Raw genomic sequence first — 25,947 nt, 5'->3', positions numbered from 1 at the left:
ATGTTACAGCCTTATTTTAAAATGGATTAAATAGCTTTTCCCCCTCAATCTATACACAACACACCATAATAACAAAGTAAAAACTGTTTTTTAAAAATGTCTGCAAACGTGTTTACATTTTTTTTAAACAGAACCCTTATTTACATAACTATTCAGACCCTTTGCTAAGAGAACCAAAATTGAGCTCCGGTGCATTCTGTTTCCATTGATCATCCTTGAGATGTTTGAATACTGGGTCTGACTACTTATGTAGATTTGATCGTTTTTGTTATACATTTGCAAACATATCCAAAAACCTGTTTGTTTTGTCATTATGGGGTATTGTGTGTAGATTGTTGAGGATATTATTTTAATACATTTTAGAGTGAGGCTGTAACGTAACAAAATGTGGTAAAAGGGAAGGGGTCTGAATACTTTCCCGAATGCACTATACGATTCCCCATATGGCAGCTTCTTGTCATTGTTGCTAGCTATTTGACCGCTCAGAATCATAACCTTCAAAATCAAAACACCACCCGCCTTCCTGCCACATCGAAGCGCGTGCATCATTTTCGTGATGTTGTCAGCCAACCCGTCTGTTGTGGCAGGTGAATGAAAAGTGACCAGCGAACTGCAGTCCTCAATAAAACACTGTGCTTGGAATTACCCTCATCGTTGTTCTAGATTAGGGATATCCTGCTTTTTCAATCATGAAGATCAAACATTGTATTACTTTTAATATGGCGCTTGATGTCGGTGCAGGTTGAACCCTATTGGTGCATGTGGTTCGTTAGTATTCAGAGATTGGTAGTTGAAGACAGAAACATGACAGAGAAACACAAAATGTTCACAGTGACTAATTTATTTACTGGTTAATGAAGGGTAACACATTCCTTGTACATCTATCGAATGAGATTTACCCATTGTTGCCACTTGCCATTTAAAATATCACAGAACCTAACACAGTATTTTCATCTTATCATTTAAAGCCTACTGTGCATTGAACTATCCATTGCTGCCCTCTAGAGGCTACCTGTGTAAGAACAAGCATACGATCAAATTTACTAGAGAAGATATTGCATTTCTGTATCAAAGTTCTTGTGTACACTATGGCACAAAGTATGTGTTGTAACTGTCCTGCAACAACAATTTTACTGAAATGAAGGGGTATCCGAGCAAATTGTGTTTGGTAACTAGAACTCGTTACCATCTTATAACCACTTTATTTTGTGTTGTTATGTAAAGTGCTACCAATGTTTTTAATACAGCCTGATGGCCAGATCAGTCATTCATGTAGCCTACTATGGACAACCCAGGACAGTTTACAATACATTGACTTTTAGCAGTACCATAGGAATAGAAAAGAAGCCCGAAGAATATGATTGACCAATGTTAAGTTCATTACAATCTTGCAAACTTTTGAAATGCATTATTAGGAAGTGAGTTACATAGATGGACTCAAGTTTCCCTCATTCACATCTACCTTTATATTGAAAATATGTTACCAGATCACAGTGTATTCAGAGCCAGTCCATGCAGATAAATAAAGCCAATATGTAAAACATATCCCAACTTTGAATAGCTTTTTCAAATTACATTCCGGTGAAATATATTGACACCCTTGCACTTTTCTTAAATATATATATTTTTTTATGTTGGCCTCAACACCTTTTTATTGGATTTTGTAGAAACACTTTTTATTTTTGAAACTTAAGTATACAATTTAGAAAATAAAAATTTAGAAAAGAAAAAGAAAATGGCATGGACTTAATGGACAAAAGTATTCCCATCAAAGAGCTAACACAGCCTTTACACAGCCTTTGGTCAAAATAACTGCCCACAAATGTTTATGGTAGTATGAGCTTGCTGCACCTTTCTACTGGAAGTTTGACAAACTTACCAGCTGCAGACTGCTCCAATTCTGAAATGTTTGATGGGTGCCTTCGACCAACTGCTGTTTTCAGATGTCGCCATAGGTTTTTGATGGGATTCAGACAGGGAATCTATGTTGGCCACTCCAATTCACTCGGGCTCCCCTAAGGCACTGCATCTCAGTGCAGGAGGTGTCACATCTGGCTGTGATTGGGTGGCGCACAATTGGCACAGCATTGCCGGAGTAGGCCGTAATTGTAAATAAGAATTTGTTCTTAATTAACTGACTTGCCTAGCTAAATTACTCAAACCCATAACCCTGGTGTTGCCAGCACCATGATCTACAAACTGAGCCACACGGGATCAATGCTGGCCACTCCAGAACAGTTCCGTGTATTTTTCTTGAACCATTCCATGCATTTTGATGTGTGTTTGCGGTCGTTGTCCTGCTGGAAGACCCACAACCTTCGAAGGAGACCCACTTTTTGTACACTGGGTTTAACATTGGACTCCGAAACACCTTGATACTCTTCTGATTTCATGACGCCTTGCACACGTGCAAGGCCCCCAGTACCAGAGGCAGCAGAGCAACCCCTTTGAATGCTTCAATTGGTCGTCAGGAAACCTAGCACTGATTTGTATTGCCAAATAGTTCTAATTCTGTTTCATCAGTCCAAAGAACATTTCCCCCAGGATTCAGGCTTGTTTGGGTGTTTTTTTTTTCATAAGTTCAATCAGGGTTTTGTCTGTCTCTTTCAGAGGTGGGGTCTTCCTATGTTTACCAAAGACCAACTTAAGAATTCAAAGAAATGAACACCCTTCAATCAAATACGGGGGAGGTGTGATCATTCTGTGGGGTTGCTTTGCTGCCCCTGGTACACCACTTGCTAGTGGTAACTTCAATTATATGTAATACATTCATGAAAAGTGAACAATAGTAGCAAGAAACAAAGGATTGGCATCTAAATACATGAATGTCTGTTCTTTCACAGCCAATCCACTCTGAAAAGGCACAAACCATCATAACAATATACATAAACTAAATTATGTGTTTCTCTTCATGTTGCAATTAAACAGTTTAAACACAGTCTGGATAACTTGTCATTATAAAAGGCAGGACAACAGCTCTGTGCCAATATTCCTGATATCCTTCTTCCAAAGGAAGGGTTTCATTGTAGTAGGTGTTTTTTTTGTGGGGGGGGGCAATGTGTCAGGCATGGATTATCAAGGCATTTTGAAGTTGTGAGTTAAGCTCATGTAAAATATGTTCATTATGAGTTAAGCTCTACTACACAGCAAAACATTAAGCGCCACACATTTATCCAATTCTCATTTCAACATTTTATAACTTGGCTTTACTCAAGTTGCTATCGTTTGCCAGGTTAGTTCTAAAGAACTCCTGAATCCTCCTCCAAAGGTCGACCTCTGCTGCTGCGTGGGACCTGGGCACACCTCCCCACACCACAGGCTTTCCGATAACACCATGAATACTGGACGGGCAGAAGGGCATGTAGGGTGTCTCTAAGTAGTGTCCTGCCCCAGGGTAAAATACTGACTCGTAATTATCCTTCCCATGACGCTTCAGTTGTTGCATTGCCTGATCTGCAAAATAACAACTGTCCCAGTTCTGGTCCCCCTCTGCCGCCACAAAGAGAAACCTTCCATTGGCTCTCTCAATTGGGATGAGTGTTGCCTGATTCTCCACTGCCATGGGGTCATTAATGACATATTTGACATTTAAGGCCCCTGACTTGGTAGCAAAGACTCTTTTGGTATCAATCATTAGGGGAGGTATGACTGTGCCTTTGTTGTGAAGAGGAATCATGGCATTGGCATTGCAGCCATTGATCCATACGGTAGCGGCGATGCCTGGCACAAAAGTGGCAATGGACAGTGCTAAATCACCACTTTTGGACAGTGATAACAAACCTACTCCAGAGCCGCAAACCTTAAAAGATAAAGGGACAGCAAATAAAGCAACGGCCATAAGACATTCGGGTAGCACTATTTCCATGAAATACGAGTGATTTGAAGTAACATTGAAGTAATTACAAGTCAATGAATAAGCTGTAAGCAATTAGAACTCATTTTCACATTATTGCCGTGTTCTTACCCCTTTAATTTGTGCTGTAAAGTAATATCAAAAATGTAATATGGAAATAAAATCAAACCAGAGGATTATTTAATGCTGACCTGCGGCTGATTTTTCAAGAACTGAATCGCCTCCTCAAAATACTCCAGATGGATCTTGGTCACGTTTTTAGGATTATCCTCATGCCCATATAATGACACTGTAAAGACCACAAAACCTCTGTTGGCAAGAAGAGAAGCTCTAGTTTCAGATAGACCTCTTCCAAATGTATGTAGGTCTAAAACAGCTGGGTGTGGACCCATTTCTGTAAAGAAGGAAATATACACTTTAAAACATTGAAAATCAGCACACATCACATTGATGGTAAATACCAACTCCTAATAAACTCAGCAAAAAAAGAAACGTCCCTTTTTTTAGAACCCTGTCCTTTCAAAGATAATTCGTAAAAATCCAAATAACTTCCCAGATCTTCATTGTAACGGGTTTAAACACTGTTTCCATGCTTGTTCAATGAACCATAAACAATTAATGAACATGCACCTGTGGAACGGTCGTTAAGACACTAACAGCTTACAGACGGTAGGCAATTAAGGTCAGTTATTTAAGAAAACTTAGGACACTAGAGAGGCCTTTCTACTGAAAAACACCAAAAGAAAGATGCCCAGGGTCCCTGCTCATCTGCATGAACATGCCTCAGGCATGCTGCAAGGAGGCATGAGGACTGCAGATGTGGCCAGGGCAATAAATTGCAATGTCCGTACTGTGAGACGCCTATAACAGCACTACAGGGAGACAGGACGGACAGCTGATCGTCCTCAGTGGCAGACCACTTGTAACAACACCTGCACAGGATCGGTGCATCCGAACATCACACCTGCGGGACAGGTACAGGATGGCAACCACAATTGCCCAAGTTACACCAGGAACGCACAATCCCTCCATTAGTGCTCAGACTGTCCGCAATAGGCTGAGACAGGCTGGACTGAGGGCTTGTAGGTCTGTTGTAAGGCAGGTCCTCACCAGACATCACCGGCAACAACGTCGCCTATGGGCACAAACCTACCGTCGCTGGCCCAGATAGGACTGGCAAAAAGTGCTCTTCACTGACGAGTCGCGGTTTTATCTCACCAGGGGTGATAGTCGGATTTGCGTTTCTCGTCGAAGGAATGAGCGTTACACCGAGGCCTGCACTCTGGAGCAGGATTGATTTGGAGGTGGAAGGTCCGTCCTGGTCTGGGGCGGTGTGTCATAGCATCATCGGACTGAGCTTGTTGTCATTGCAGGCAATCTCAACGCTGTGTGTTACAGGGAAGACATCCTCCTCCCTCATGTGGTACCCTTCCTGCAAGCTCATCCTGACATGACCCTCTAGCATGACAATGCCACGAGCCATACTGCTCATTCTGTGCGTTCCTGCAAGACAGGAATGTCAGTGTTCTGCCATGGCCAGCGAAGATCGCAATCCCATTGAGCACGTCTGGGACCTGTTGGATCGGAGGGTGAGGGCCACCGCCCGCCCGCCCCCAGAAATGTCTGGGAACTTGCAGGTGCCTTGGTGGAAGAGTGAGGCAACATCTCAAAGCAAGAACTGGCAAATCTGGTGCAGTCCATGAGGAGGAGGTGATGCACTGCAGTACTTAATGCAGCTGGTGGCCACACCAGATACTGACTGTTACTTTTGATTTTGACCCCCCCCCCCCCCCCCCCTTTGTTCAGGGACACATTATTCTATTTCTGTTAGTCACATGTCTGTGGAACTCGTTCAGTTCATGTCTCAGTTGTTGGATGTTGTTATGTTCATACAAATATTTACACGTTAAGTTTGCTGAAAATAAACGCAGTTGACAGTGAGAGGACATTTCTTTTTTTGCTGAGTTTACATAGTAGACCAAAGGGTAAACAGTAACACCAACCAGGGGGTACAAATAGAACTCCACGAATCTTCCCCTCATTGACAGGAATTCTTCTTACTCCCTCTGCAAGCAGACTTCTTTCATTGATTACTTCCGCCAGTATCCCTGGACTATCCTTGGAATGTACACTGAAATTGACAAGGCAAGGCGCTGATACAACCTTCTTAACAAACTTAGTGTGTAAGGTGTTTGGTTTCAGAGACCACAAAAGCCCCATAGGTTCTACTCCAGTGTAGCTGCCACCTAGTGATGACGCAGTTGTTAGATCAATCGTTCCACTGGAGTTGGCCTCATAGGTAGCTGAGGACCTGAATACAATGCCTTTGTCATCTGTTACTTCTGCCCTCAGATCCACCTGCTGTCTTGGTTTCAGCCTGTCCACCTTTAACTGCACTGGCTCATCGAATAAGCACTTGGCATTGGGAAGAATCTGTAAACACACTTTAGACATTATACACTCTGGTTAAGAGTGGAGAGAGATAGAGATGCAGTTTAGGCTTCTTAATGTAGTCTTTTCAAGTGAGGATGATACATTCAGCGAAGATAGTTGCTTGTAGATCTAAGGTTGTGGCCAATTGCACAATTGTGTGACCAGCACAGTTCAAAGATGTCATCTATCCTACCAGTTTAGGTCATGAAGTGAGGATGGCGTTGAGTATGGAATCTACAAAGAGACATGGCGAGACAATAATACATTTGATTGTTCATCAAAGCACAAATTGCATAGTTAAATGAAATTTATAAATCAAAGACAGTAGAGTATGAAGATAGCAGAAACCGCTTCTTGGGTATGACGCTACAATCTTGGCACAGCTGTATTTGGGGAGTTTCTCCCATTCCTCTCTGCAGATCCTCTCAAGCTCTGTCAGATTGGATGGGGAGCGTCGCTGCATAGCTATTTTCAGGTATCAACAGCGATGTTCGATTGGGTTAAAGTCCGGGCTCTTGCTGGGCCACTCAAGGACATTCAGAGACTTGTCCCAAGCCACTCCTGTGTTTTCTTGGCTGTGTGCTTAGGGGCGTTGTCCTGATGAAAGGTGAACCTTTGCCCCAGCCTGGGGTCCTGAGAGCAGTGGAGCAGGTTTTCATCAAGGATCTCTCTGTACCTTGCTCCGTTCATCTATGCCTCGATCCTGACTAGTCTCCCAATCCCTGCTGCTGAAAAACATCCCCACAGCATGATGCTGCCACCACCATGCTTCACCGTAGGGATGATGTCCGGTTTCCTCCAGACGTGACGCTAGGCATTCAGGCCAAAGAGTTCAATCTTGGTTTCATCAAACCAGAGAATCTTGTTTCTCATGGTCTGAGAGTCTTTAGGTGCCTTTTGGCAAACTCCAAGTGGGCTGTCATGTGCCTTTTACTGAGTGGCTTCCGTCTGGCCACTACCATAAAGGCCTGATTGGTGGAGTACTGCAGAGATGATTGTCCATCTGTAAGGTTCTCCCATCTCCACAGAGGAACTCTAGAGCTCTGTCAGAGTGACCATCGGGTTCTTGGTCACCTCCCCATCCAAGGCCCTTCTCCCCCGATTGCTCAGTTTGGCCGGGCGGCCAGCTCTGGGTAGAGTCTTGGTAACTCTAAAGTTCTTTCATTTAAGATTGATGGAGGCCACTGTGTTCTTCAATACTGCATATATTTTTTGGTACTCTTCCCCACATCTGTGCCTTGACACGGTCACTGAGATCTACGGACAATTCCTTCAACCTCATGGCTTGGTTTTGGCTCTGACATGCACTGTCAACTGTGGGACGTTATATAGACAGGTGTGTGCCTTTCCAAATCATGGCCAATCAACTGAATTTACCACATGTGGACTCCAATCAAGTTGTAGAAACACCTCAAGGACGATCAATGTAAACAGTATGCACCTGAGCTCAATTTCAAGTCTCATAACAAAGGTATGTTTTTTAAAATGTTAATACATTTCTAAAAAACGGTTTTCTTTTGTCATTATGGGGTACTGATTGATGAGGAAAAAATGTATTTAATACATTACAGTCTTATTCTAAAATCGTAACAAAACGTGGAAAAAGTCAAGGGGTCTGAATACTCCCCGAAGGCACTGTATACTATCCTTAATACTTAGTTTGTATTCACTGTGCATCTAGTTCTCTGTGCTATAGATGGGTTAGTTGTTTAACAACAAAACCGGTGTGTGCACAACTATGGGGCAAAACAGACAGGGTTGGCTTTGAGTGTTGACAACATGTACACTATTTAGTCTCCAAATGTGTATTGAAAACATAAATACGTTTGCACAATGAGCACGTGTCTCTTAAATACATTGCTGCAGTTGTTGTTTAGCTCGCTAGCAAATGGTATCCATATTAGCATAGACATGACATCAGTCAAAATAAGACATGGTCTCAATAACAAGATATAACGAGCTGAAAAGAGCCACCTACAGTGCATTCGGAAAGTATTCAGACCCCTTGACATTTTCCACATTTTCCACATGTTACAGCCTTATTCTAAAATGGATTAAATAGCTTTTCCCCCTCAATCTATACACAACACGCCATAATAACAAAGTAAAAACTGGTTTTTAAAAATGTCTGCAAATGTGTTTACATTTTTTTTAAACAGAACCCTTATTTACATAACTATTCAGACCCTTTGCTAAGAGAACCAAAATTGAGCTCCGGTGCATTCTGTTTCCATTGATCATCCTTGAGATGTTTGAATACTGGGTCTGACTACTTATGTAGATTTGATCGTTTTTGTTATACATTTGCAAACATATCCAAAAACCTGTTTGTTTTGTCATTATGGGGTATTGTGTGTAGATTGTTGAGGATATTATTTTAATACATTTTAGAGTGAGGCTGTAACGTAACAAAATGTGGTAAAAGGGAAGGGGTCTGAATACTTTCCCGAATGCACTATACGATTCCCCATATGGCAGCTTCTTGTCATTGTTGCTAGCTATTTGACCGCTCAGAATCATAACCTTCAAAATCAAAACACCACCCGCCTTCCTGCCACATCGAAGCGCGTGCATCATTTTCGTGATGTTGTCAGCCAACCCGTCTGTTGTGGCAGGTGAATGAAAAGTGACCAGCGAACTGCAGTCCTCAATAAAACACTGTGCTTGGAATTACCCTCATCGTTGTTCTAGATTAGGGATATCCTGCTTTTTCAATCATGAAGATCAAACATTGTATTACTTTTAATATGGCGCTTGATGTCGGTGCAGGTTGAACCCTATTGGTGCATGTGGTTCGTTAGTATTCAGAGATTGGTAGTTGAAGACAGAAACATGACAGAGAAACACAAAATGTTCACAGTGACTAATTTATTGACTGGTTAATGAAGGGTAACACATTCCTTGTACATCTATCGGATGAGATTTACCCATTGTTGCCACTTGCCATTTAAAATATCACAGAACCTAACACAGTATTTTCATCTTATCATTTAAAGCCTACTGTGCATTGAACTAGCCATTGCTGCCCTCTAGAGGCTACCTGTGTAAGAACAAGCATACGATCAAATTTACTAGAGAAGATATTGCATTTCTGTATCAAAGTTCTTGTGTACACTATGGCACAAAGTATGTGTTGTAACTGTCCTGCAACAACAATTTTACTGAAATGAAGGGGTATCCGAGCAAATTGTGTTTGGTAACTAGAACTCGTTACCATCTTATAACCACTTTATTTTGTGTTGTTATGTAAAGTGCTACCAATGTTTTTAATACAGCCTGATGGCCAGATCAGTCATTCATGTAGCCTACTATGGACAACCCAGGACAGTTTACAATACATTGACTTTTAGCAGTACCATAGGAATAGAAAAGAAGCCCGAAGAATATGATTGACCAATGTTAAGTTCATTACAATCTTGCAAACTTTTGAAATGCATTATTAGGAAGTGAGTTACATAGATGGACTCAAGTTTCCCTCATTCACATCTACCTTTATATTGAAAATATGTTACCAGATCGCAGTGTATTCAGAGCCAGTCCATGCAGATAAATAAAGCCAATATGTAAAACATATCCCAACTTTTTCAAATTACATTCCGGTGAAATATATTGACACCCTTGCACTTTTCTTAAATATATATATTTTTATGTTGGCCTCAACACCTTTTTATTGGATTTTCAGCATTGTAGAAACACTTTTTATTTTTGAAACTTAAGTATACAATTTAGAAAAGAAAAATTTAGAAAAGAAAAAGAAAATGGCATGGACTTAATGGACAAAAGTATTCCCATCAAAGAGCTAACACAGCCTTTACACAGCCTTTGGTCAAAATAACTGCCCACAAATGTTTATTGTAGTATGAGCTTGCTGCACCTTTCTACTGGAAGTTTGACAAACTTACCAGCTGCAGACTGCTCCAATTTTGAAATGTTTGATGGGTGCCTTCGACCAACTGCTGTTTTCAGATGTCGCCATAGGTTTTTGATGGGATTCAGACAGGGAATCAATGTTGGCCACTCCAATTCACTCGGTCTCCCCTAAGGCACTGCATCTCAGTGCAGGAGGTGTCACATCTGGCTGTGATTGGGTGGCGCACAATTGGCACAGCATTGCCGGAGTAGGCCGTAATTGTAAATAAGAATTTGTTCTTAATTAACTGACTTGCCTAGCTAAATTACTCAAACCCATAACCCTGGTGTTGCCAGCACCATGATCTACAAACTGAGCCACACAGGATCAATGCTGGCCACTCCAGAACAGTTCCGTGTATTTTTCTTGAACCATTCCATGCATTTTGATGTGTGTTTGCGGTTGTTGTCCTGCTGGAAGACCCACAACCTTCGAAGGAAACCCACTTTTTGTACACTGGGTTTAACATTGGACTCCGAAACACCTTGATACTCCTCTGATTTCATGACGCCTTGCACACGTGCAAGGCCCCCAGTACCAGAGGCAGCAAAGCAACCCCTTTGAATGCTTCCATTGGTCGTCAGGAAACCTAGCACTGATTTGTATTGCCAAATAGTTCTAATTCTGTTTCATCAGTCCAAAGAACATTTCCCCCAGGATTCAGGCTTGTTTGGGTGTTTTTTTTTTCATAAGTTCAATCAGGGTTTTGTCTGTCTCTTTCAGAGGTGGGGTCTTCCTATGTTTACCAAAGACCAACTTAAGAATTCAAAGAAATGAACACCCTTCAATCAAATACGGGGGAGGTGTGATCATTCTGTGGGGTTGCTTTGCTGCCCCTGGTACACCACTTGCTAGTGGTAACTTCAATTATATGTAATACATTCATGAAAAGTGAACAATAGTAGCAAGAAACAAAGGATTGGCATCTAAATACATGAATGTCTGTTCTTTCACAGCCAATCCACTCTGAAAAGGCACAAACCATCGTAACAATATACATAAACTAAATTATGTGTTTCTCTTCATGTTGCAATTAAACAGTTTAAACACAGTCTGGATAACTTGTCATTATAAAAGGCAGGACAACAGCTCTGTGCCAATATTCCTGATATCCTTCTTCCAAAGGAAGGGTTTCATTGTAGTAGGTGTTTTTTTTGTGGGGGGGGGCAATGTGTCAGGCATGGATTATCAAGGCATTTTGAAGTTGTGAGTTAAGCTCATGTAAAATATGTTCATTATGAGTTAAGCTCTACTACACAGCAAAACATTAAGCGCCACACATTTATCCAATTCTCATTTCAACATTTTATAACTTGGCTTTACTCAAGTTGCTATCGTTTGCCAGGTTAGTTCTAAAGAACTCCTGAATCCTCCTCCAAAGGTCGACCTCTGCTGCTGCGTGGGACCTGGGCACACCTCCCCACACCACAGGCTTTCCGATAACACCATGAATACTGGACGGGCAGAAGGGCATGTAGGGTGTCTCTAAGTAGTGTCCTGCCCCAGGGTAAAATACTGACTCGTAATTATCCTTCCCATGACGCTTCAGTTGTTGCATTGCCTGATCTGCAAAATAACAACTGTCCCAGTTCTGGTCCCCCTCTGCCGCCACAAAGAGAAACCATCCATTGGCTCTCTCAATTGGGATGAGTGTTGCCTGATTCTCCACTGCCATGGGGTCATTAATGACATCTTTGACATTTAAGGCCCCTGACTTGGTACCAAAGACTCTTTTGGTATCAATCATTAGGGGAGGTATGACTGTGCCTTTGTTGTGAAGAGGAATCATGGCATTGGCATTGCAGCCATTGATCCATACGGTAGCGGCGATGCCTGGCACAAAAGTGGCAATGGACAGTGCTAAATCACCACTTTTGGACAGTGATAACAAACCTACTCCAGAGCCGCAAACCTTAAAAGATAAAGGGACAGCAAATAAAGCAACGGCCATAAGACATTCGGGTAGCACTATTTCCATGAAATACGAGTGATTTGAAGTAACATTGAAGTAATTACAAGTCAATGAATAAGCTGTAAGCAATTAGAACTCATTTTCACATTATTGCCGTGTTCTTACCCCTTTAATTTGTGCTGTAAAGTAATATCAAAAATGTAATATGGAAATAAAATCAAACCAGAGGATTATTTAATGCTGACCTGCGGCTGATTTTTCAAGAACTGAATCGCCTCCTCAAAATACTCCAGATGGATCTTGGTCACGTTTTTAGGATTATCCTCATGCCCATATAATGACACTGTAAAGACCACAAAACCTCTGTTGGCAAGAAGAGAAGCTCTAGTTTCAGATAGACCTCTTCCAAATGTATGTAGGTCTAAAACAGCTGGGTGTGGACCCATTTCTGTAAAGAAGGAAATATACACTTTAAAACATTGAAAATCAGCACACATCACATTGATGGTAAATACCAACTCCTAATAAACTCAGCAAAAAAAGAAACGTCCCTTTTTTTAGAACCCTGTCCTTTCAAAGATAATTCGTAAAAATCCAAATAACTTCCCAGATCTTCATTGTAACGGGTTTAAACACTGTTTCCATGCTTGTTCAATGAACCATAAACAATTAATGAACATGCACCTGTGGAACGGTCGTTAAGACACTAACAGCTTACAGACGGTAGGCAATTAAGGTCAGTTATTTAAGAAAACTTAGGACACTAGAGAGGCCTTTCTACTGAAAAACACCAAAAGAAAGATGCCCAGGGTCCCTGCTCATCTGCATGAACATGCCTCAGGCATGCTGCAAGGAGGCATGAGGACTGCAGATGTGGCCAGGGCAATAAATTGCAATGTCCGTACTGTGAGACGCCTATAACAGCACTACAGGGAGACAGGACGGACAGCTGATCGTCCTCAGTGGCAGACCACTTGTAACAACACCTGCACAGGATCGGTGCATCCGAACATCACACCTGCGGGACAGGTACAGGATGGCAACCACAATTGCCCAAGTTACACCAGGAACGCACAATCCCTCCATTAGTGCTCAGACTGTCCGCAATAGGCTGAGACAGGCTGGACTGAGGGCTTGTAGGTCTGTTGTAAGGCAGGTCCTCACCAGACATCACCGGCAACAACGTCGCCTATGGGCACAAACCTACCGTCGCTGGCCCAGATAGGACTGGCAAAAAGTGCTCTTCACTGACGAGTCGCGGTTTTATCTCACCAGGGGTGATAGTCGGATTTGCGTTTCTCGTCGAAGGAATGAGCGTTACACCGAGGCCTGCACTCTGGAGCAGGATTGATTTGGAGGTGGAAGGTCCGTCCTGGTCTGGGGCGGTGTGTCATAGCATCATCGGACTGAGCTTGTTGTCATTGCAGGCAATCTCAACGCTGTGTGTTACAGGGAAGACATCCTCCTCCCTCATGTGGTACCCTTCCTGCAAGCTCATCCTGACATGACCCTCTAGCATGACAATGCCACGAGCCATACTGCTCATTCTGTGCGTTCCTGCAAGACAGGAATGTCAGTGTTCTGCCATGGCCAGCGAAGATCGCAATCCCATTGAGCACGTCTGGGACCTGTTGGATCGGAGGGTGAGGGCCACCGCCCGCCCGCCCCCAGAAATGTCTGGGAACTTGCAGGTGCCTTGGTGGAAGAGTGAGGCAACATCTCAAAGCAAGAACTGGCAAATCTGGTGCAGTCCATGAGGAGGAGGTGATGCACTGCAGTACTTAATGCAGCTGGTGGCCACACCAGATACTGACTGTTACTTTTGATTTTGACCCCCCCCCCCCCCCCCTTTGTTCAGGGACACATTATTCTATTTCTGTTAGTCACATGTCTGTGGAACTCGTTCAGTTCATGTCTCAGTTGTTGGATGTTGTTATGTTCATACAAATATTTACACGTTAAGTTTGCTGAAAATAAACGCAGTTGACAGTGAGAGGACATTTCTTTTTTTGCTGAGTTTACATAGTAGACCAAAGGGTAAACAGTAACACCAACCAGGGGGTACAAATAGAACTCCACGAATCTTCCCCTCATTGACAGGAATTCTTCTTACTCCCTCTGCAAGCAGACTTCTTTCATTGATTACTTCCGCCAGTATCCCTGGACTATCCTTGGAATGTACACTGAAATTGACAAGGCAAGGCGCTGATACAACCTTCTTAACAAACTTAGTGTGTAAGGTGTTTGGTTTCAGAGACCACAAAAGCCCCATAGGTTCTACTCCAGTGTAGCTGCCACCTAGTGATGACGCAGTTGTTAGATCAATCGTTCCACTGGAGTTGGCCTCATAGGTAGCTGAGGACCTGAATACAATGCCTTTGTCATCTGTTACTTCTGCCCTCAGATCCACCTGCTGTCTTGGTTTCAGCCTGTCCACCTTTAACTGCACTGGCTCATCGAATAAGCACTTGGCATTGGGAAGAATCTGTAAACACACTTTAGACATTATACACTCTGGTTAAGAGTGGAGAGAGATAGAGATGCAGTTTAGGCTTCTTAATATAGTCTTTTCAAGTGAGGATGATACATTCAGCGAAGATAGTTGCTTGTAGATCTAAGGTTGTGGCCAATTGCACAATTGTGTGACCAGCACAGTTCAAAGATGTCATCTATCCTACCAGTTTAGGTCATGAAGTGAGGATGGCGTTGAGTATGGAATCTACAAAGAGACATGGAGAGACAATAATACATTTGATTGTTCATCAAAGCATAAATTGCATAGTTAAATGAAATGTAAAATCAAAGACAGTAGAGTATGAAGATAGCAGAAACCGCTTCGCCGATAGAAATTCCCGATCACACTTGTAGGAAATGTCATGGCAATGTTGGCTAGCTAAGCTCATGCACAGAAACACGTCATCAGGTCTAACGGTCGTCTCGCGCTGAACTGTGCATGTGCAGGCCATCAAGTCAAAGGCACTCCTTCGATACAAAGTTGTTTTTGACGAAAAATTGAAATGTTTTAGTTTGTCACTTTCATGAGGTTGGAGTAATAATATGTTCAACTTCTTAAGATATTAGCTTGAGGACCTCCAGAGTGGCGCAGCGGTCTAAGGCACTGCATCGCAGTGCTAGAGGTGTCACTACAGATCTGGGTTTGATCCCGGGCTGTGTCGCAGCCGGTCGCAACTGGGAGACCCATGAGGCGGAGCACAATTGGCCCAGCGTCATCCGGGATGTCCTTGTCCTTTCGGGCTCTAGCGACTCCTGTGGCGGGCCGCGCGAATGCATGCTGACACGGTCACCAGTTGGAATGCGTTTCCTCCGACACATTGGTGCGGCTGGCTCCGGGTTAAGCGAGCAGTATGTCAAGAAGCAGTGTTGCTTGGCAGGGTCGTGTTTCAGAGCACGCATGTCGCACCTTCACCTTCAGAGCACCTTTACCTCTCCAGAGTCTGTACGGTAGTTGCAGCGATGGGACAAGACTAACTACCAATTGGACATCATGAAAAAGGGGTCCACATTTTTTATTTATTATTTAAAGACCTGGTCGAAACTAGGTTGTGCTTTTAGATTTTGAGAAAATTAACAACTAATTAAGAATGTTTCACTTTTCTCATTGACTTCTCAAACCCCAGCCTGGTCTGCTTGGTCCATTTCGCAAACATTCCAGGAAGTCTTGCGATGTTGCACCTCTGGGTTTAGAAACTCTGTGCTATAATGATAAGCAATAGCCTTCATTAAATGTGCTATGGTAACGACATGAACTGCTACGTCATTGACTGGACAGAAATATTTGGCTCTAACTGGCTCGTGCCTATAGATGGGGGGCTCCATATCATGGAGAGGAGGCAGTACCTTATTATTAATCAACGTTCAACTAAAGTATTTGTAGGCCTGTGGCTTTGATATGAGGAGCGTTCGTCTGCCATTTGCAATAATTGCATAGGCCTATAGAAATCATTGTGTAGGCCTATGCTGCAACATTTTTTAGGACATTAGGCCTACATGTTAGACTACTGTTGGTTTTATCAATTAAACGGCTAACAAGCAGCATATTTATAGAGATCTAGCACTATAACCAATGGAATATATTTCAAAAAGTGTAGACCTAGATAGCTAGAATAGCTGGTTTCTGAGCTAGACTCACCTTGACAATAGCCATCTTAAATCATGACCTGATTTTCCACTCTGTTGTCTTGCACACAGTCAGTAGCTATAATGGTACTCCTCCATACTTTTTGGGGACATTTTAAAAATGCATTTCCTGCAATTCTACACAGTTTGACATGACTTATTATCCCCGAGGGATATTTTAAGGGGTATATGGTATATGTACTGAAAGTTCAAATCCCAGAGCAGAAGAGGTAAAACACCTGTTGGATGTGCCCTTGAGACAGGAATGTCAGTGTTCATGGCCAGCAAAGAGCCCGGATCTCAATCTGGGATCTGGGACCTGAGCACATCTGGGACCTGTTGGATCGGATTGTGAGGGCTAGGGCCATTCCCCCGAGAAATGTCTGGGAACTTGCAGGTGCCTTGGTGGAAGAGTGGGGTAGCATCTCACAGCAAGAACTGGCAAATCTGGTGCAGTCCATGAGGAAAAGATGCACTGCAGTACTTAATGCAGCTGGTGGCCACACCAGATACTGACTTACTTTTGATTTTGAACCCCCCCCCCCTTTGTTCAGGGGCACATTATTCCATTTGTTAGTCACATGTCTGTGGAACTTGTTCAGTTCATGTCTCAGTTGTCGAATCTTGTTATGTTCATACAAATATTTACATAGTTAAATTTGTTGAAAATAAACGCAGTTGACAGTGAGAGGAAGTTTCTTTTATTGCGGAGTTTACATTCATGATTGCTTACTCTAAGCGGATGGCAGTCTGTGTGCAAAGTATAGGAGTACTTTAAGTGAGAGTAGTTTCTAAATATACCAACGTTAAGTGTCTCTGTCACTCTCTCACCCTCTCCATGTCTTTTGTAACAAGCAGCCATATTGTTCTCAGTCCACTACGGACCTGTTTTTAACATATTAGGTGTATATGTTTATCCTCTGTTAACATTTAATTACCTAGGAAATAAATTATTAAACCAATTTGTGTAGTACTGAATCATAAGCAAGGCTCGGGCCTTTTGCCGATGCAAGGAGGTTACTACTGTTCAGAATGATGATATGATACGAGGTTAAAATTAATAAGTTGACTGTTTATAGATGTGATATGTAAAGATCTTTAGAGTTTAATTTGGGAAATGGTAACTCTAAAAGAACCACTCTCGTGGTGCCCCAGATCCAAATTAGTTAATTGTTAAATTATTAATTTAAATTGCGTAAAAATGTTACATATATAGGTAATTAGATAAATAACAGTCTTCATATTAATGGTAAAGTCAAGTCACAACACCGTTTACAAGTCATCTCAGGGTTTTATCAGGTCCGGTATTATTCTGTGGCCCTCTGGTGGATCATTGCGATAATGGTTGACAGTGCATGTCAGAGCAAAAACCAAGTCATGAGGTCAAAGGAATTGTCTGTAGAGCTCCGAGACAGGATTGTGTCGAGGCACAAATCTGGGTAAGGGTACCAATAAAATTAGCATTGAAGGTCCCCAAGAACACAGTGGCCTCCATCATTCTTAAAATGGAAGAAGTTTGGAACTACCAAGACTCTGCTCAGTTTGGCCGGGCGGCCAGCTCTAGGAAATCTGGGGGAGGAAGGCCTTGGTCAGGGAGGTGACCAAGAACCCGATGGTCACTCTAACAGAGCTCCTCTGTGAAGATGGCAGAACCTTCCAGATGTACAACCATCTCTGCAGCACTCCACCAATCAGGCCTTTATGGGAGAGTGGCCAGACCGAAGCCACTCCTCAGTAAAAAGCACGACAGCCCGTTTGGAGTTTGCCAAAAGGCATCTAAAGGACTCTCAGACCATGAGAAACAAGATTCTGTGGTCCGATGAAACCAAGATGGAACTCTTTGGCCTGAATGCCAAGCATCACGCCTGGAGGAAACCTGGCACCATCCTTACGGTGAAGCATGGTGGTGGCAGCATCATGCTGTGGGGATGTTTCTCAGCGGCAGAGACAGCGAGACTAGTCAGGATAGAAGGAAAGATGAACGGAGCAAGGCACAGAGAGATCCTTGATGAAAATCTGCTCCAGAGCGATCAGGACCTCAGACTGGGGTGATGGTTCAAATTCCAACAGGGCAAAGACCCTAAGCACACAGCCAAGACAACCCAGGAGTGGCTTCGGGACAAGTCTCTGAATGTCCTTGAGTGGCCCAGCCAGAGCCCGGACTTGAATCCAATCTAGCATCTCTGGAGAGACCTGAAAATATATGTGCAGCGACACTCGCCATCCAACCGGACAGACCTTGAGAGGATCTGCAGAGTATAATAGGAGAAACTCCCCAAATACAGGTGTGCCAAGCTTGTAGCATCATACCCAAGACGACTTGAGGCTGTAATCGCTGCCAAAGGTGTTTCAACAAAGTACAGGGTCTGAATACTTATGTAAATGTGATATTTCCAGGGGTGGGGGGGTTCATAACTAAGCTGCCTGAAGAAAGATGGGTCACAATTTGATAACATTAAAAAAAAAATGCATCCCAAAGTGTCTGTAATGCATTCGAAATTTTTTGCAAAGTTCACATAAACATCAGGGGAAAATCATCAGGAAGGAATTGTGTGTGTAGAAAATAAGATCTGTATTGCAATCAAATGTGGTTGTGTCACTGTCCCTTCTAAAGATGGGGTCATTGATGAGGTCATAAGAGCTGATAGCTCCTACCATTCAAAAGTTAGAGCTACAATTATTGGCAGGGACCAAAATAATCCTTTGGAAAACAATTTCTCTAATGTAACATCAGGGTATAACACTGGTGTTACCGTCGAAAAGCAACATTGGTGTATAATTCTACTGCACGGGAAGGTGGAGGGTGGCTGCGTGCCTGCGAAGCGGACATTGCACCTGTCATCCCTATAGCTGATTGTTTCTTCTAGTGAAATTAGCTGGCGCTGCTATGTAGCCTACGGTTTTAAACACCTTGCAAAATATCAGAAATAACATTGTGTAGGATAATAGAAAGACAATATAGGCTATAAAATAAATTGATAGGGAGAGTATTTTAGGTTGCAAAATTGACAACCTAAAATAGAAAAGACACGCAACCCGTCACCTAGATGTTTAACGATTGATACATTTGAGTGACGCAGTTCAATGCTGACACCATTTGACTTCGAGAGCATAAACTCTGGAAACCAGCAGAGATTTGTTCCGTCTTGCAAAGCACGAGTGGTAGTTCTAAATTCACTGCAGTACTAGGCCTTATATTTAGCCTACAAAATGATGGCTATGAATGAGCCTACATCTTTAGCCAAACTTCACTGTTGTCCTGTGCAATACCGCACACACGCTTGCCTCTTTGCTGGCCTGTAATGGTGGTCCTCCTCCTCTTCAACCGAAAGGAGGAGTAGTGATGGAACCAAGGCGCAGCGGGTTCCATCACTATAATTTATTAAAGAAAACACTAACACACGAACTTGACTAAAACTAACAAAACAACAAACGGTGTAGACAGACCTGGACGACGAACTCACATAAACACGAAGAACGCACGAACAGGGAAAATAGCCTACACATAAATGACGATGAACAAACAAACCGAACAGTCCTGTATGGTGCGACAAAACACTGACACAGGAGACAACCACCCACAACGAACACTGTGAAACAACCTACCTAAATATGACTCTTAATTAGAGGAACGCCAAACACCTGCCTCTAATTAAGAGCCATACCAGGCAACCCATAAACCAACATAAAAACGGAAAACATAGAATGCCCACCCAAACTCACGTCCTGACCAACTAACACATACAACAAACTAACAGAAATAGGTCAGGAACGTGACATAAGGTGCGAACTCCGGGCGCACCAGCACAAAGTCTAGGGAAGGGTCTGGGTGGGCATCTGACCACAGTGGTGGCTCAGGCTCAGGGCGAGGTACCCATCCCACCATAGTCAATCCCAGCTTACATTTCCCCCTACAAATGACCATCCTCATCTTACATCCACTAAATCTTTTAGGTAACATCGACACCAGGGGCAGCACCGGGACAGAGGGATAGCTCAGGACAGAGGGATAGCTCAGGACAGAGGGATAGCTCAGGACAGAGGGATAGCTCAGGACAGAGGGATAGCTCAGGACAGAGGGATAGCTCAGGACAGAGGGGTAACTCAGGACAGAGGGGCAGCTCAGGACAGAGGGGTAACTCAGGACAGAGGGGCAACTCAGGACAGAGGGGCAACTCAGGACAGAGGGGCAACTCAGGACAGAGGGGCAACTCAGGACAGAGGGGCAACTCAGGACAGAGGGGCAACTCAGGACAGAGGGGCAACTCAGGACAGAGGGGCAACTCAGGACAGAGGGGCAACTCAGGACAGAGGGGCAACTCAGGACAGAGGGGCAACTCAGGACAGAGGGGCAACTCAGGACAGAGGGGCAACTCAGGACAGAGGGGCAACTCAGGACAGAGGGGCAACTCAGGACAGAGGGGCAACTCAGGACAGAGGGGCAACTCAGGACAGAGGGGCAACTCAGGACAGAGGGGCAACTCAGGACAGAGGGGCAACTCAGGACAGAGGGGCAACTCAGGACAGAGGGGCAACTCAGGACAGAGGGGCAACTCAGGACAGAGGGGCAACTCAGGACAGAGGGGCAACTCAGGACAGAGGGGCAACTCAGGACAGAGGGGCAACTCAGGACAGAGGGGCAACTCAGGACAGAGGGGCAACTCAGGACAGAGGGGCAACTCAGGACAGAGGGGCAACTCAGGACAGAGGGGCAACTCAGGACAGAGGGGCAACTCAGGACAGAGGGGCAACTCAGGACAGAGGGGCAACTCAGGACAGAGGGGCAACTCAGGACAGAGGGGCAACTCAGGATAGAGGGGCAACTCAGGATAGAGGGGCAACTCAGGATAGAGGGGCAACTCAGGATAGAGGGGCAACTCAGGATAGAGGGGCAACTCAGGATAGAGGGGCAACTCAGGATAGAGGGGCAACTCAGGATAGAGGGGCAACTCAGGATAGAGGGGCAACTCAGGATAGAGGGGCAACTCAGGATAGAGGGGCAACTCAGGATAGAGGGGCAACTCAGGATAGAGGGGCAACTCAGGATAGAGGGGCAACTCAGGATAGAGGGGCAACTCAGGATAGAGGGGCAACTCAGGATAGAGGGGCAACTCAGGATAGAGGGGCAACTCAGGATAGAGGGGCAACTCAGGATAGAGGGGCAACTCAGGATAGAGGGGCAACTCAGGATAGAGGGGCAACTCAGGATAGAGGGGCAACTCAGGATAGAGGGGCAACTCAGGATAGAGGGGCAACTCAGGATAGAGGGGCAACTCAGGATAGAGGGGCAACTCAGGATAGAGGGGCAACTCAGGATAGAGGGGCAACTCCGGACTGAAAGGCAGCTCCGGACTGAAAGGCAGCTCCGGACAGAGAGACAGCTCTGGACTGAGGGGCAGTTCTGAATAAATAGCCGCTCTGGGCTGAGGGACAGCTCATGACTGGCTGACGGCTCTGGACGCTCATGGCTGGCTGACGGCTCTGGACGCTCATGGCTCGCTGGCGGCTCTGGCAGATCCTGTCTGGTTGGCGGCTCTGGCAGATCCTGTCTGGTTGGCGGCTCTGGCAGATCCTGTCTGGTTGGCGGCTCTGGCAGATCCTGTCTGGTTGGCGGCTCTGGCAGATCCTGTCTGGTTGGCGGCTCTGGCAGATCCTGACTGACGACTGGCTCTAGCGGCTCCTGACTGACTACTGGCTCTAGCGGCTCCTGACTGACTATCGGCTCTGACGGCTCGGGACAGACGGGCGGCTCTGACGGCTCAGGACAGACGGATGGCTCAGACGGCGCTGGGGAAACGGATGGCTCAGACGTCGCTGGGGAGACGGATGGCTCAGACGTCGCTGGGGAGACGGATGGCTCAGACGGCGCTGGGGAGACGGATGGCTCAGACGTCGCTGGGGAGACGGATGGCTCAGACGGCGCTGCGGAGACGGATGGCTCAGACGGCGCTGCGGAGACGGATGGCTCAGACGGCGCTGCGGAGACGGATGGCTCAGACGGCGCTGCGGAGACGGATGGCTCAGACGGCGCTGCGGAGACGGATGGCTCAGACGGCGCTGCGGAGACGGATGGCTCAGACGGCGCTGCGGAGACGGATGGCTCAGACTGCTCCTGTCTGGCGGAAGGCTTTGGCTGCTCCTGTCTGGCAGAAGGCTCTGTAGGCTCATGGCAGACGGGCAGCTTTGCAGGCTCATGGCAGACAGGCAGTTCATGCGCTGTTGGGCAGACGGCAGACTCTGGCCGCCTGAGACGCACTGTAGGCCTGGTGCGTGGTGCCGGAACTGGAGGCACCGGACTGGGGACATGCACTTCAAGCCTAGTGCGGGGAGCAGGGACAGGGCACACTGGACTCTCAAAGCGTGCTATATTCCTGGTGCATGGTACCGGCACTGGTGGCACCGGGCTGAGTGCACGCACATCAGGACGAGTACGGGGAGAAGGAACAGTGTGTACAGGGCTCTGGAGACGCACAGGTGGCTTAGTGCGTGGTGCCGGAACTGGAGGCACCGGGCTGGAGACACGCACCATAGAGAGAGTGCGTGGAGGAGGAACAGGGCTCTGGAAACGCACTGGAAGCCTGGTGCGTGGTGTAGGCACTGGTGGTACTGGGCTGGGGCGGGGAGGTAGTGCCGGAAATACCGGACCGTGCAGGCGTACTGGCTCCCTTGAGCACCGAGCCTGCCCAACCTTACCTGGTTGAATGCTCCCTGTCGCCCGACCAGTGCGGGGAGGTGGAATAACCCGCACCGGGCTATGTAGGCGAAACGGGGACACCATGCGTAAGGCTGGTGCCATGTAAGCCGGCCCAAGGAGACGTACTGGTGGCCAGATATGTAGAGCCGGCTTCATGGCACTTGGCTCAATGCTCAATCTAGCCCCACCAGTGCGGGGAGGTGGAATAACCCGCACTGGGCTATGCACTCGTACAGGAGACACCGTGCGCTCTACTGCGTAACACGGCGTCTGCCCGTACTCCCGCTCTCCACGGTTAGCCTGGGAAGTGGCGCAGGTCTCCTACCTGCCCTTGGCCCACTACCTCTTAGCCCCCGCCCCCCCAAGAAATTTTTGGGTGGTACTCACAGGCTTTTCGGGCTTCCGTGCTCCCCTCATAACTCCGGTTCCCTTCTCCGGTTGCCTCTGCTCTCCTCAGTGCCTCCAGCTGTTCCCATGGGAGGCGAACCCTTCCAGCCAGGATCTCCTCCCATGTGTAGCAACCTTTACCGTCCAATACATCGTCCCAAGTCCATTCCTCCTTCTTGCGCTGTCCCTTACTCCGTTTACACCGCTGCTTGATTCTGGATTGGTGGGTGGTTCTGTAACGGTGGTCCTCCTCCTCTTCAACCGAAAAGGAGGAGTAGTGATGGAACCAAGGCACAGCGGGTTGTGAACAGATAATTTATTAACGAAAACACGAACTTGACTAAAACTAACAAGATAACAAACGGAGTAGACAGACCTGGACGACGGACTCACATAACACGAAGAACGCACGAACAGGGAAAATAGCCTACACATAAATGACGATGAACAAACAAACCGAACAGTCCCGTATGGTGCGACAAAACACTGACACAGGAGACAACCACCCACAACGAACACTGTGAAACAACCTACCTAAATATGACTCTTAATTAGAGGAACGCCAAACACCTGCCTCTAATTAAGAGCCATACCAGGCAACCCATAAACCAACATAGAAACAGAAAACATAGAATGCCCACCCAAACTCACGTCCTGACCAACTAACACATACAACAAACTAACAGAAATAGGTCAGGAACGTGACATGGCCTTTCAGCTATTCCTCTATAAAACTCCATGACTCTGAAAAGAAACTATGCTACAAATTGTTGGTCACTTATTTTGATTTTTTATTACTGCTAGCCTATTCGAGGCAAGAAGTAACCGCGCTCTTGCTTGCTGAATGTAAAATACAGCATAGGCTAAATTAACTGGTAATGACTTGATACATTGTTGCAATGACAGGATCAACACAATGGACAGGCAGAGAGATCAGTGAAAAATAATCTCCAAAAGAGTTACTTACCCATTAGAAAAATAGAAATGACCTGCAACAGCATTACAGACCATCATAAATCAACACTCCAAAAGGTTGTCACTAGTTACCACATCCACAAACCCTGCCTATTTCTACAATTTATCTTCTAAAATGTGATTTTAAACTCAACTTTAACCCTAACACTGCTAACATTAAACTATGACCAAAAAGTCATTTTTGTTTCCATACATTTTTACGACACGGCAATTTTGACTTTGTGTCTGTGCCAAATTGTTTGTCCAGGTTAATTAATAATAATATTAGCAAGAAAACATGGCGATTAACCGTTAAGTGGCGTTTAAAACGTGCATCTGTTCCCCTATGATAGCTAACATAAATAAATGCACAAATCTTCCGGTGTAAATAATAATCATATAAATAATATAGATATCTTAATGTAAACAGAATATCAATTAAATTGTTGCACCTCAATCACGGGAGTTAAAAGGAATTGTTAACCAAAAGTTGGCTTGTAGCCTACTTGCCCTTAATTTGCTTGCTCTTGTTACCACAATGGCAGTGGTTGCCTAAATGCGATCAGAAACTGCGTTAAGGAAGCATATACAATCGCCTATTATAACAAGATTGCTGTACTCACTTTGTCATGGATGCATCATTTTTCCTTGTAGTTTTGGTTGAGATAGGACTGTGATTGTCTGAACTTTTAAAGATAGGCCTTTTATCAATTAGATTTGTATTCACCTGCGTCCTGCGTCCTCTCGCCTCTCCGAGAGTCACGATTCGTTTTTCTGAGTGACTCGTTATGTGCAGCTGTTCTTTGACCTGCTGGATGGTAGGGAAAGCCAAAAGGTTCAAATCGTCTTACACGGAATACGTCTTAACGCATGTAATTATCATGTTTCATTGAAATAAACCAAAAGGTGAAATAAAAATGTATCAAGAACAACCCAGTCAGTGGAAGAAGTCCGATAGAGATCAAAGTTCAACCAGTCCAGTCAGTTACAGTGTTCCTTCTCCTTTCTGAAGATAAATAGCCATTCATTTTAATCAGAGGCTTAGCGAGCAGGTCAGACATCCCTTATATCTCCACAACTCTCCAGCTGGTATCATCTGGTGTTATTGGTATTTTACATCTAGATCTAGAGATTATAGATCAGTAGTTTTGATGTGCTAAAAGCTCGGTTTGAATGCAGTTTCAGTTTACATCTTCCCCCAAATTCCCTCTACTCATCACATGGTCTGCAGTTTCAGTTTGTGCTCAAGTATCAAGCTAACCCAACCCCTTTCCTCGTCTTCCAAGCATATTCAGAGATATTAAGAAAAAAGACACCTCAGCAAGATTGACATGAAAATTGAAAAAGTGTTGATTTGTGAAAATAGTGAGCAAGTAAGTTTCCACTGCACATAGACAGACTGTCCTATCTATGGACCCATATGGGAGTATTACTAAGCGTCATGGTCAACTAAGTCTAAGTCCCAAATGGCACCCTATTCCTTACATAGTGAAATACTTTTGACCAGGGCATAGGTAGTGCACTATATAGGGAATTGGGTATCAAAAGTGTTAATTCCTCTCACGAAATATCAATGGTCATCCATTACCCCATGATGCCATAGATAAAGCTGATGTTGACGATGGTTTTGCATCTCTATGATCGCCCATTGCCATCATTATTACAGA

The 25,947-nt window shown here is 44.8% G+C and overlaps 2 protein-coding genes across 4 annotated transcripts; both read right to left on the bottom strand.

Annotated features, from left to right (window-relative positions):
* Nucleotides 1-825: 825 nt before the first annotated feature.
* On the bottom strand, nt 826-6,353 carry LOC129819530 (acyl-coenzyme A thioesterase 1-like). The gene is made up of 3 exons (XM_055875868.1): nt 5,857-6,353; nt 4,045-4,247; nt 826-3,799 (listed from the first exon to the last, which is right to left on the bottom strand). The coding sequence occupies exons 1-3, from the start codon at nt 6,305-6,307 to the stop codon at nt 3,194-3,196; spliced, it is 1,260 nt and encodes a 419-aa protein (XP_055731843.1). The 5' UTR covers nt 6,308-6,353; the 3' UTR covers nt 826-3,193.
* Nucleotides 6,354-9,139: 2,786 nt separating this feature from the next.
* On the bottom strand, nt 9,140-25,056 carry LOC129819529 (acyl-coenzyme A thioesterase 1-like). Of its 3 annotated transcripts, none has more exons than XM_055875865.1 (4): nt 25,008-25,056; nt 14,164-14,827; nt 12,354-12,556; nt 9,140-12,108 (listed from the first exon to the last, which is right to left on the bottom strand). In XM_055875865.1, exons 2-4 carry the CDS (start codon nt 14,612-14,614, stop codon nt 11,503-11,505), a joined length of 1,260 nt encoding a protein of 419 aa, XP_055731840.1. In that variant the 5' UTR covers nt 14,615-14,827; nt 25,008-25,056; the 3' UTR covers nt 9,140-11,502. The 3 variants fall into 3 exon arrangements, with proteins under 3 accessions (XP_055731840.1, XP_055731839.1, XP_055731841.1); XM_055875864.1 differs by having other exon boundaries at nt 24,904-25,043; XM_055875866.1 differs by lacking the exon at nt 25,008-25,056 and having other exon boundaries at nt 14,164-20,224.
* Nucleotides 25,057-25,947: the final 891 nt, after the last annotated feature.

Source organism: Salvelinus fontinalis, chromosome 22 (genome assembly GCF_029448725.1).
Source record: "Salvelinus fontinalis isolate EN_2023a chromosome 22, ASM2944872v1, whole genome shotgun sequence".
Classification (NCBI taxonomy): Eukaryota; Metazoa; Chordata; class Actinopteri; order Salmoniformes; family Salmonidae; genus Salvelinus; species Salvelinus fontinalis.
This window is presented reverse-complemented; position numbering and strand designations above follow the sequence as displayed.